Source organism: Falco peregrinus, chromosome 4 (genome assembly GCF_023634155.1).
Source record: "Falco peregrinus isolate bFalPer1 chromosome 4, bFalPer1.pri, whole genome shotgun sequence".
Taxonomy (NCBI): Eukaryota; Metazoa; Chordata; class Aves; order Falconiformes; family Falconidae; genus Falco; species Falco peregrinus.
Window position 1 is genome coordinate 95,105,907 of NC_073724.1, and position 12,500 is coordinate 95,118,406.

Below are 12,500 nucleotides of genomic sequence, written 5' to 3' on the forward strand. Positions count from 1 at the left end.
ACAAGCTTTTTCTCCCCCTTCTCCTTCATGGCAGCAGTTGCGATTCTTGCAGCATCAAATGGCTATGGCAGCAGCAGCAGCACAAGCAGCTCACCTGCATCATCAACAGCATTCAGGCAGCCACTCAAAAAGTAAGAGAGGCACACCAGCCCCTCCAAAATCCTGAGACTTGCTCCCCCCCCAATAAAAATTTGATTCAGAGGGGACTTTTTTTTTTTTTCCAAATTAAAAAGGAGAGTTTAAAATCAAATCAGTGTTTTATATTACTGGTGGGGAAAATGAACTTTTGATGTTACACTGAACTGGTTTTGGAAGCCAACCCTACAGAACTTAGATTTCATCTATAAAGCAGCGAGGGTCTGGCTTAAGTCACGTAGTTTTTTAACAGAATGTTTTATCTTGTATTTTTTACCACTCAACAGCATTGTACATAGTATAAGGGTGAAAAACATTTTAGAAAAAATGAACTTTGAACTTTGTAAATGTAGTATTGGTATTTGTTTATTTAGTATAAAAGGTTTGTGAACACAGTAACAAATACAGTTTTTACAAATCCATTTTTGAAAAGATCTCTCCTTTTGTTCACTTGGGCTTTATACTTTTTATTACTTTGTCTATCAGCTTCTTTACTTCTTTGTGTCTTGTAATTGCTCTAGTGATGCAGTCCTGAAGCTTGTCTCCTGTAAGAGGACTTCCACCTAAAAATTAAACAGACCAATTTAATTTTCTATGTACACTTCAGTTATGTATCTCTAAATCTGTTTTCCAAAGGAAAGTAATGCAGTAGTTCTTAGGACCAACAACTTTCACCTGGGGAACATGCATGTGCTCTAGTTTCAGGCAAGGAAAACCAAAACAAACTAGAGGTGTCACAGGAGATTCGCTGTCATGTACTGTATGTATGTAAGTAAAGCTGTGACTTCTGTTTGTACTTCAGGTGCACCACCTTTTTAAAAGCTAATTTCAAGCGCAAGTCATCTAATACTCAAGCAGACAGTCTTATCGTAAAGCATCCGCATTTTACTAAGAAAAGGTGGTACATAATCTTTTCCTGACCTAGATGTTATCATCTGCATAGGTTCTTGTGTAATAAACATGGAACTACCTGGTTTATGGACAGAACATAGCCTGCCTTCTTCATCAGTTACAACAGTTACTGTTCCGCTTGCTAAGTCTTCTTCTTCAGCGGTTGGATCGACAATAAGTAATGTGCTTGTAAAAGAAAAACATGTACAGAGGTGTTAGTATACATTGTTCCACTAACATTATTGCAAAATACATATTAACTTTTACTGTAGTCTTACAAAATACTTGTAGGTGGATTTAGTGCCCAGGCTTATCTGTTTTCTTATCAAAAGGCACTGATTTTAAAAAAGAAAAAAACAAAAAATGTGAGGAAATTCCACATATTCAAGTGCATACATCTGTTAAAATTACAGCTCTATGCCTAAGTCCTGTGGATTTGTGACAGCCACATATTGCAGGAAAATGCCATTAAACTGCTATTTGCAGTATGCGGTCATTTATTTCATAGTTATGCAAAGATAATGGCATTGTTTTTAGGTGTAGACCATGCTAATCTCTACCAGACCTTAAGGCAAAACTCATTTCCAATGGTAAAATCACCAAAGTAGTTCTCAGTTTCTTTTCAGAGAACCCTTAACACCGCTCAGAATTGTTCAAAGGTGGATTTACTAGGTTCCTTAAGGCAGCCAAAATAATCTGTCATACATCACATGGTGCACATCATTAAAAGAGATTGAATATTGTTGGTTCTGAACCATTTAATAAGTTAAAAATAGAGCAAGCCAATGGAAAGGGAAGAAAAGGGATCTGAACTATAAGCCAACTTTGTACAACAAAAAACCCTCAAACTTAAAAAAAGCCAAACAGCATTCACCCTGAAGTTTCTTTAAAAAATAATCAATAACACTCCTAGTACAAACAGTTGGTTGACAGGAAAGACATTAGCTGAAGTTTTCCTGAAGCCTCAGTTTATGCTGGTAAACTAGTATTTAGTAGTATTGATGCACTCAGACTATTTAGCTGGAGTACACCTATGCTAAGTGATGTGTATGACAAGTTGTGGCAGAGGGGAGGCAGCAGCAAGGCTATAGAGCCAGTTACACAAACAGATGGAAGGGCAAGAGTATTTCAATTTGAACTCATATGCAATGCATATTTAAAGGTTTTCTGGGTAATTTAAAGCTTCACCAGTAGTTTCAGATTGCCATTTAATAACAAATAGCGTAATGAAAACTTAACCCCTTAGCTACACTACTCAAAAATACTGCTATATTCTACCCACATGCACTGTGGGGTGTCACCCTTTGCATGACACAGGGGCCAGGCACACAGCATGGTGGATGGATCAGACTTATTTCTGTGGAGGCTGAGCCCACAGGAGCCAGCCAAGGAGCTGTGCAGCGCTCCACACCAGCGTTCATCGCCCATGGCCACACTACCCAGCAACCCAGAAGTTGTATTTATTCAAGCAGGCTTTTTAAGCAGAAAAAAAAGTGTCTCTGGAAGCCTGAGTATGTAAAGTGTATTATTTAGAGGGCTGTGTCAACAGATGTAGAAAAACTAATAAACCAGAATTAAAAAAACCAAAACAAAACACAAAACCCAAACCACATAACACCCAGGCACACCATCCCTCAATATTTAGTTTTAGGAGCTAAAGGGAGACTTCAGTAACTTTTTTGATGCACCAGTTGGTTTCAGTGAAGGGAGCAAAGCTCATCAGACTGTCACTGAAAGCTTTCTTCCAAATGCAACCTTTTTTGTCTACAGGTAAGTATGCGACTTGCGTGCAAATAGTATCCTACTAACAACTGTCTGCCTATATGATATCCAAGCTCTCACTTTCAGTCTACATCACAAGAACTTGTATTTAAGCAATTAACAGAAGCACTCTAAAGTACTGGTAACTTTCTGCTTTGATTCATTTTGGTAATCACTTAGCATTTGAGTTCAGTGCCCCCCCCCCCCCCCTCCATCTCATGTTTGAATGAAAGGACCCACTAATGATGTCTGCGAATACAGATTAATGTGCCACAAACCCCTGACATCTCTAAATATACTCAAATCTTAGCTTAATAGCAATGTGCGCATCATCTTCTCATTTTCTACTTTTCAAATGGATACCACCATAAATAACTGCATTTCTTACGAACAGCAGCAAAACACATACTTAACATACTTGGACTAACAAAGAGCCAGTACACAATTTCAGGTGAGAAGTCAAGGTACCAGATGTGATCATTTTGAATTCTTATTATCAGATTCTTTACCTACATGAACAATGACTTAAGAGTGCTGGTCATACTTTATCTTGGGTGATCGTGTTTCCAGTCATCCAGAGGTTCTGTTGTTCTACCTGGACCATTACTTCTTACTTCCTCTGTTGACTAAACCCTTAGTATAAGCTGTTCAAAAACTACCATCTTTTATATGCAATTTACGTAGGCTGCTGAAACATTAATTGCATTGGTAACACGCTTTTATCTCAAAGATACTGCAAAAACATAAGCCAGTACTTTCCCGTGCTTTCAAGTGTATCTTAGGTTGGGAACCAGTTCTGCTTTAAGGCACAGGAAGAAGCTGCAGACTTTGTTTTGTTCTGCATACTCATTCACATTGCAGAACTACAGGTCACTTCAACAAGAGGCTATGGATTTACAATGAAGTGAAACAGTGCTGCCTTACACCGCATGCTCTTCATGCACTCTCTTCTTTCACTTTTTACATACACAGTGGTTTTCTGAAGTACAAAACAGTTACAAACTTACTCATCGAATATAGCGAATGATGTGGCAACCGGATGCTTTCTGATGACCAAAGGATTCTTCTGTTTTAAATTAACTTCTGATAAACCAGTTTCTTCATTGATTGTAACTGATGGCAACTGTACTGAAGAGGTGAAAACAATGACAATGGTATCATATTAAACATCGCTGATTTTAGTAGGCCTAGAGATGCCCAAGACTACTGAAATATTTAAGCTGTTCTTTTAAGCCACTGAAAATCAATCAATACAATTTTGGTTACATTACTGGTGTTCTACACAAAAAAACCTCTTCAATCTGAGGAAAGTATTTAGCTTAGAGCTATCCATTCAAGGAACTATTTAGTTTTTCTCCTAAAGACAACATTCTTCCTAACAGAAGTAATTGTGTGCCATTTTGTAATCAGAAAATGCAATACTTTATAATCATATTTAACAAAAAGGGTTTTTTTTCCTGCCAAAAGCCTACTGGACATATAAAAACCAATAATATAGTCTAATCTCATGAATTTTGTGTATTTGTAGAAACAGTACCATGTGATTTTCAGATAACTCTTGCTTTGACAGCCCATACAGTGTTGGAGATGGGGAAATCATGAGCAAAGTAGATAAAGGAATTCAAAGGCAAGCAAGCCACAGTTAGAAAAGGAGGCCTTGCTATAAGCTTCCCTTTATACTGCCTCATGTGCATCCATAATCAATCCATGTGTTGCACGCATGAAAACAGTGTTTTCAAACTATAACACATTAAGCCAGGAATATTCTGTTGTGACAGAATATTTGTGTAAGCAAAGCCCTAATGACTGCTTCTGCCTACAGAACGTACATTAGCAAGGCAAGACCCTGATCTAGACATTAAAGTTGTTTATGGCCACTCCTGAAAGATTCAGATCTCTGACACAGAAGAACACGTGGCAGAATAGCTATCGGTCTTGTAAGAGAGCAGTAACAGGCATACAAAAAGATCCTGCTCCCCCAGGTGTTACACATCTATGCCATCCGTACCATCATTTCCACTTTGTATCTGCAGTTCAGTAATTTAGCATTTAAATGACAGGAAACAAGCAGTCTTAAGGAACTGTGAACCAGTTACATTAGTTTTGAACCATCATGAATAGGTATTTCTTCAAGCAACATTAATCAGAGTATGTCTCTTGCTCTAGAGAAGACTTACCATTTTTTAATGCTGCTAATAAAGCAAAGGCACTGGCATCCAAAACGTTTCCATCGTAGTCCAGACATATGATATCACAGTATAACACCCAAGCAAGCTATCAAAAAAGGTTTGCACATGTGAGATATTACAGCAGCTAAGTGAACGGTGCAATACCTAAGAAAACGCAGGCCACAGGAACAAAGACACTTATTTCTATCATACGACTTTTACACTTCAGATGTAAACCAAACTATGAAGACTAAAAAGCAAAACCAACAGAACAACCTATAACCCCAAATACCTCCTTTAACGTCTCAACACCGTGATCTTGTTAGCATGTCCCTCTTCATTTTGAGATACAACTTACCTTGCCGTTTGCAATACATAGATCTTCTTTCGCTATTATCTGTGAACTAAAATAAAATGAGAGAGTAAATCAGGAACCACAAAACCATCTTGCAGAGCTGTTCGTGTTTTAAATGCACTAAGATGGTTCTTACTTTTCGATCACATCTGCAATGAACTGGCTTGCTGCTTGAGCCTCTTCACCAGGTGGTCCAGAGCGAAACTTTGTTGAACAGAGGGATGGCAATTCTACATTTGGAACTAGGTAGCAAGAATCATTAGTCATAAACTAATGAAAGCAGGCAATGGAACATCAAGAATAGAAATAAGACAATACACACTCTTAATACCATTTTATGTACTTCAAATGAAAGGCAAGACCAAGAATTTTTCTATCAATCTTTCCTACTCCCCTCAAAAATAAAATTATGTGTGAGTTTGTATTAAAGAACTCTTAGTACTCTGTACTCGGAAACTACATATTCCATGGAGCAGCACACACTCCTAACTATCATTTTCTATTTGTAACCCTGCTATGAATGTCATGACCTCACACAAACTCTTCTTTAAGCATTATGCATTCTTAAGATCAAGAAACAAAATCATTTTCATCCCACTGCCTAACTTCACTGGTATGCTATCTGCTTTTCATCAACCATTAAAACCTGATGCTTTAGACTTGAAGCAAAAACATGCATAAACATTTGTGAGAAAAACCCAGGCATAACCAAGTTCACAAAGCCCAACATACTTTGGAGATGCCTTATAAAAAGGGGATTTAGTCTAAGCCCTCAGTTCCACGGAACTGTTTTATTTCAAAAGAAGCTCCAAACAGGAGTGAGGATGTACCCCTGAGACTTCTACAGTGCTCCAAGAAATAAACATTGTTTATTTCAGTGTTTTTAAGAGTTAGATTTTTTGCATACTGCAACTTCAAGACAAATGTTAACGTGCCTTTGCACAACCGTGCATGCCACAATCTTTTACAGATTAATTACCTTCCCCCTGCAGATGAACAACTTCCCCCTGCTGCAGGTTTGTTTTCAGCCTGGCCTGAAATCAGCAATAAGAAGATAGCTTTACATGGGAAACTCCCAAGCAGAGCTGGGGGAATTCTGAAATTTCTGAAGTACCACTGCCTATATGTCCATTTGGAAACTGATTTTAAGGAAAGTAATACAATTATACCTAAATTCATTCCTTTCAGAAGTCTTCACAACACACTCAAATCTGTCCCATCATTACAGCTTTTTAACTGAAGCAACACAAGATCTGAGTAAGATCCACACTGGAAAACTTACCAATATATCCCTTATTAGCAGAATCTACTGCAGGTGCAGCAAGTTCCTGGAGGGGGGGGAAAAAAAAAAAAAAAAAGACAAAAATGAAGAGCTGAATTTTGTACAAAAAGGTTTTCCAGCTTTTCTATATACAAATGGTCATATTCTTGCCCGTTATCCTTCCAACAAGATTTATAAGAGCCATTTTTCATCAGTCCTGGTCTGTATTTCTCCTATGGGAAAACCCAACACAGGGATGTGGAGTGATTTGTCTCAGTTCACGTCAGGCCAACACAGCACTTAATAGTCCAGCCAACTAATTACCAATGCACTTACTGATCAATATTCAGTAACTCTTCAACTATATAGCTTTTATCTAGAAATAATAGGCTTTATTTTTGTAACTATTTTTCCCCATACACAAAACACATCACAAAAATACATGTTCTAATATTATACAGGTAGGATTAGACAATTAATATATTAACTTTGTCATCTGAAAGTAAGTCAGGTGAAAGACTGTAATTGTGTCTGACTTACATATTATTGTAATTGCAGGAGATTCATTCTAAACATGAATGCACAAGTTCAACTAACAGCTAAATTAAATGAAAACCAACCATACCGCTTTAACTCCACAAACCACCGTAGTATTTCCTAACTTCACCAGAGCAGAACCATCCGCAGTTGTAATTGAACCTGAAGAAAGAAAGTGCTGTTCAATAAAATCTACTTTTTCACTCAAAGGGCCTTAATTAACATCCACCTTCATAAAGTGTTTACTTTCTACCATTTTATACTAAACACAGGCTAAGCAAAGTCTTGATGAATCCAGGGTGGGAACAGAATCTCTGTATTGAACAATCACACAGAACTGTTGAGGCTGGAAGGGACTGCTGGAGGTCATTGGTCCAATCCCCAGCTCAAGCAGGGCCACCTAGAGCCAACCGCCCAGGACCATGTTCAGACAATAGGATGGAGACTCGACAGCCTCTCTGGGTAACCCGTGCCAGTGCTCAGTCACACCCACAGTAAAGAAGTGTTTCCTGATGTTCAGAGGGAGCCTCCCATATTTAAGTTTCTGCTTACTGTCTCATGTCCTGTCAATGGCCTCGACCAAATAGAACCTGGCTCTGTCTTCTTTGTACCCTCCCTTGAAGTATTCATATACAATTGGCAAGAGCCCCCTCAGCCTTCTCTTTTCAAGGCTAAACAGTCCCAGCTTTTTCAGCCTCTCTTCACATGAGAGATGTTTTGGTCCCTTCATCATCTTTATGGCCCTTCGCTGGACTCTCTCCAGCATGTCCATGTCTCTCTTGTACTGGGAAGCCCACAGCTGGACAGAGCACTCCAGGTGTGGCCTCACCAGTGTTGAATAAAGGAGAAGGATCACCTCCCTCAACCTGCTGGCAATATGCAGCCCAGGATAACATTGACCACCTTCGCGAAGGAGAGCACATTGCTGGCTCATGTTCAATCCTACGTCCACCACAATTCCCTGGCCCTTTTCTGCCAAGCTGCTTTCCAGCTGGGTGGCCCCCGGCACATATTGGTGCCTGGGGTTGTTCCTGCCCTGGTGCAGGACTTTTTATTTCTCTTTGTTGAACTTGATGAGGTTCCTGTTGGCCCATTTCTCCAGCCTGCGGAGGTCCCTCTGGATGGCAGCATTGACCCCCTGGCACATCAGCCACTGATCCCAGTTTGGCGTCATCTGCAAACTTGCTGTGGGCACACTTTGTCCCATCATCCAGATCATTAATGAAGATGCTGAACAAGACTGGATGCAGTAACTGATCTCCAGTGTACTTTTTTACACCAGAAATCATAGATGGTTACTGTAAGCCCACCTTCTGCCTAACTTACAGCAAGACCTAAATGAAGACTGTGTTTTACAATGGAAGAGACCTGCAGTGTCAAGTCTGAGCAATAATCTGCAACTATTCCATGCTGGTATGCTAACCTGCGTTTTACTTTTAGAAATTATGAGGTGTAAGAAAGGCAGGTAAAGTGCTGATGCTCCCTGCAGAAAGGGTATCTTGCCTCTGCTTGAGACAGTTGCCCATCAAGCTTAGAACAAAGCAGAAGCCAGGAGTCACTGCCTATTTCAAGATGCTAGGGCATGAATTTTGTACTGGTTAGTATATGCCTAGACACTGCCTTCAGCATCTACAACATACACTGCTGATCTTAGAAAGAGACAAGCTTCCACAGCCACCCAAACTGTGCTGTGCATCACCAGCCCAGGAGCAGATTCAAATAATTACACTGCACACACCAGCCCAAGGGCACGACTGGATAACAGTGCTCAAATATATTACTGTACCATGAGTTCTCTTTTATGCCTGTTAAAACTATAAATAAAAATCCTTCCTCTTTCTTGTTTCAAAACACAAGAACCAAGAAAACTGATTAACAAGTCATTAAGGTCATTATTAAAATCTGAGATGAGTAATACCTCCCCCATTATTATTATTCCAAATAAGCACTTGCCTATGTTGACAGTAGTTGCCCGGAATTCGCCTAACTCCCTTCCATCAGGTCGACAGTTCTCTTTCTAAAGAAAAATTACAAATTTCAAATCAGAAAACTTATTTTACTAAATAATACACCAATATTTATGCTATAGGAATTCACATGAAATAGTATTCTCCTTTTAAGCAGAAATACGCAGCTACAAAAATGCTAGAGAAAACACAGTTATATTCTAGACATTTTTTTCATCAACTGATAAGTTAGCTTGCAGTTGTATGCCTGCAAAAAAACCTGTTTATTATAATTTATTTAGAAATTAAATATAACAATAGATTGACTGTCTCAAGAGTAAGAACTATAGGCTAGATTCAGAATATCATCCAAGAATGAATACTCACTGTTACCTTGGAATGAGAGTTTCTACCTGCCTGCACTGTCTATATTTTTTAGGCAATTCCCGACCCCCATCCCCACCTAGTGGAGCTCTTAAAATTAACAGTAGAGTGAACTAAAGGGTAAAAAAACCCAACAACCCAAACACCAATACAAAATCCAGCCCCCAAAAAACACCCCAACAGTCAAATACCATCAGTCAGAAACTGAACAACATCTGAACCTTAAGTTAGAAATTGCACCAATTCACCATCACACTAGATCTGAATTACTAATCGCAATTTCAACCTTCTCAAAAGCAAAGACTTTTCGTCCAATTATGAGAACCAAAACCGAATGCAAACATACAAACCCCATTTCTGAGTCAATACTATCTCAGTAATGGATAGACCAATTTAATATACAAAAAAACCCAGTGGTTTTCCTTCACAGTTATGGTGAGCGTGTTTAGCAGCAATATTCTCTATTATTTATTTTTAGTAGCATCTGAAAGGCTGGTCTGACATAATTTTGTAATAAACACAAAGCTGCATCACCATCTTGGTCAAATTTAACTCCCATCCCTTTCAAGGCCAACAGAAGCATTTACCCATCGAGTTGAACAGGGACACAACCTGCTACAGCATCAATGCCACTGACAGATGGAAAAAACATGTTCTGAAGCAAATGACCATTTTTCCCCCGGCTCAGCGAGTTTTTCTTTTTCCCTTATAGTTTCAGGTTTCCATACAGATGAATTAGAAAAGCAGAAGCAAGCAAGAAAAAACTGATTACAAGTAATTTACATGTGCATATCATGCTTTACTCACCAAAAATCTTCTGTAATATTCCAATGGTTCCACCATTCTAAAACAGACAGAAAGAGAAGTTCACATGCAAGCTCCCAAGTAGGTAAGAGAGCAGAAAAGATAAGCAAGCACTGACCTACAAGAACAAATAATTTGAGAATCAAGATGACTGGCAAAGCTGCTTAGCAACACAATTACAGAAAGATGAGGAAACTATGCTGATCTAAGACGTTTTCCGGCATTCACTTCCAAAACACTTCGTCCTTACAAGGAACCTACCTGCACATACACCTACAGAAAAACTATTACCTTCACCTCAATGATATTGACTATTGGTGTCAATTCCAAAGGCGTGTTTATTGAGACAAAAGTGTAAAATGTTTTTGAAGAAATGCATAAAGGGTAATTTTATTACAGTGCCTGAAATATCTCTTCATTCAGGGACTGCATTCAGATGTATAAAATGGTTTAAAACCCTTTCACAGTTGTGAAATATTAGTTTTTCTTAGAATCTTTTAAGAAAATATAAAATTAAGAAATATATTTCATGCAGTGCTTCAGTTGAGATTAATGTTAATTATTAATTATATAATATTAACAGCATTTGTGTATTAGTATTTTAAACAGAGAATGTGAAAGTAAGAAAAACCTTGTAACAGAGTTGTTAATGTTTGAACAAAGCCTTCTCAGTTTTGTTAAAATAAACATGGGAGGGGGAGGCAGGTGCAGGGGGGAAGGGTAACTGGAGAAGGCAAGTTTCTTCAAATGCAAACTAACATATAGAGGCATCACAACTCATGTTGGCAAGCATGAATTAGCCTCCATTGGTTCCCCATATATCGTCCTACTGGTTTTTAACACCAACACATGGCCTGTTCACTTCCAATTCATCTAACAGCATTTGCTAAACCTTGTTCCACACATTTCAGCCATAAATCTGGAAGCAAGGACACTGGCACAGGCTGCCCAGAGAAGCTGTAGATGCCCCATCCCTGGCAGTGCTCAAGGCCAGGCTGGATGGGCCTTTGAGCAGCCTGGTCTAGTGGAAGGTGTCCCTGGTCATGGCAGGGGGCTTGGAACGTGATGATCTTTGAAGGTCCCTTCCAACCCAAACCATTCTACAATTCTAAAAGGAGCAGCTACAAATGGGAAGCCACTGAATGCTGGTTTAAGCTCCTTGTAATGCTTTACTAAACATGTTCTGCCTGTACCTCTTCTCTTCAATACAACAGGCTGCCCTCATCCACTCCCAATGCCCCAGGAACCACGGGGCAGCCCAGGCTGGCAGAGCCTCTGGAGAGTGTTGGGTCCAACCCCTCACCCAAACCAGGTCCACAGAGCAGCTGTATCACCCAGGGTCTTGCCCAAGCACGCTGACTGTCCCCAAGGGTGGCGATACCACAGCCTCCCTGGTTAACCACCCTTCACGGCGACCTCCACCCCATCAATTCAAACAGGTATCTATTCAGAATCACGTTTCAACCTGTATCTACCTTCTCCACACCCCACCCTATTAAGCAGCTCAAGGCCCTACTGCTCTCTCTGCTTTACCATGCTTTTAAAGGCTGAACGAACCGGGCTCACTCTGCCCCTCCGCGCACATCGCAGGGCTCCCTCCAGCCGCCTCCGCGCCCCGGCCGCGCCCCCACACGCCTTCCCGCAGCGGGACCCCCAGAGCGGAGCGGCCGCCCCAGCGCCGGGGCCGTGCGGCACCCTGCGGGCATGCCCAGCGGGGAGCTCCACGGAGCTCCCCAGCACCCACCCGCGACGCAAAGCCGCCAGGGCGCTGCCGCGGCCGGTAACGTGGGGGGTGGGGTGGGGGTGGGGGCTACCGCCGTCAGCGCCTACTGCAAACGAGCCGGCTGCGGCTCTGCCGTGCCGAGCAGGAAACGGCACCGCAAAGGAAACGGGCACGGCTGAGGAGAACGCGCCGCGGCCCGCTCCCCGCCAGGCGCACGCTGCCGGGGGCGGCGCAGGGCCGCGGCGGTAACGGGGTAAAGGCCCCACCGGCCCCCCGCGGCACCGGGGCAGCGCTGCCTCAGCCCTAAGGAGCGGACAGCGGGAGCCCGCCCGCCACAGGGGACGGAGACAGGCGGGACGCCCCAGCGCTGCGCAAGCGGGAGGCAATGGCGGCCAGGCCCGTCACTTACTTGAAAGCCGTCGCCATGGCGGCGCTGCGGCCCGCCCGGATGTGCTGCCCCTCGTGACCCGGTCGGCCGGAAGCCTTGGCTGGCGGCAGCGGCCGCTGCAGCGGTGGCGATAGGGCGGCGGCGCAG

General features: G+C 41.5%; 2 protein-coding genes across 14 annotated transcripts in view; one reads left to right on the forward strand and one right to left on the reverse strand.

Moving 5' to 3' along the window:
- Window positions 1–736, forward strand: part of SUPT20H (SPT20 homolog, SAGA complex component) — a 37,496-nt gene extending 36,760 nt beyond the window's left edge. For 11 of the 13 annotated variants that reach the window (XM_055802924.1, XM_055802930.1, XM_055802933.1 and 8 more), the window contains one exon: window positions 35–736. In XM_055802924.1, coding sequence (XP_055658899.1) covers window positions 35–135 — 101 coding nt within the window. In that variant the 3' untranslated portion in view covers window positions 136–736. The remainder of the gene's footprint in view (window positions 1–34) is intronic. The other 2 variants (XM_055802928.1, XM_055802931.1) reach the window with 1 other exon arrangement.
- EXOSC8 (exosome component 8) lies at window positions 484–12,486 on the reverse strand. The gene is made up of 11 exons (XM_055802942.1): window positions 12,375–12,486; window positions 10,246–10,282; window positions 9,062–9,125; window positions 7,197–7,270; window positions 6,593–6,638; window positions 5,447–5,552; window positions 5,314–5,359; window positions 4,965–5,061; window positions 3,795–3,915; window positions 1,106–1,212; window positions 484–698 (listed from the first exon to the last, which is right to left on the reverse strand). The coding sequence occupies exons 1-11, from the start codon at window positions 12,389–12,391 to the stop codon at window positions 583–585; spliced, it is 831 nt and encodes a 276-aa protein (XP_055658917.1). The 5' UTR covers window positions 12,392–12,486; the 3' UTR covers window positions 484–582.
- Between the last annotated feature and the right edge of the window lie 14 nt (window positions 12,487–12,500).

Coding starts and splice junctions, on each gene's coding strand:
- EXOSC8 (XM_055802942.1), bottom strand. Junction 7,271..9,061: donor GGCAACTACTGTCAACATAG/GCAAGTGCTTAT, acceptor TTCTTTCTTCAG/GTTCAATTACAACTGCGGAT. Junction 5,360..5,446: donor ATTGCAGATGTGATCGAAAA/GTAAGAACCATC, acceptor ATTTTATTTTAG/TTCACAGATAATAGCGAAAG.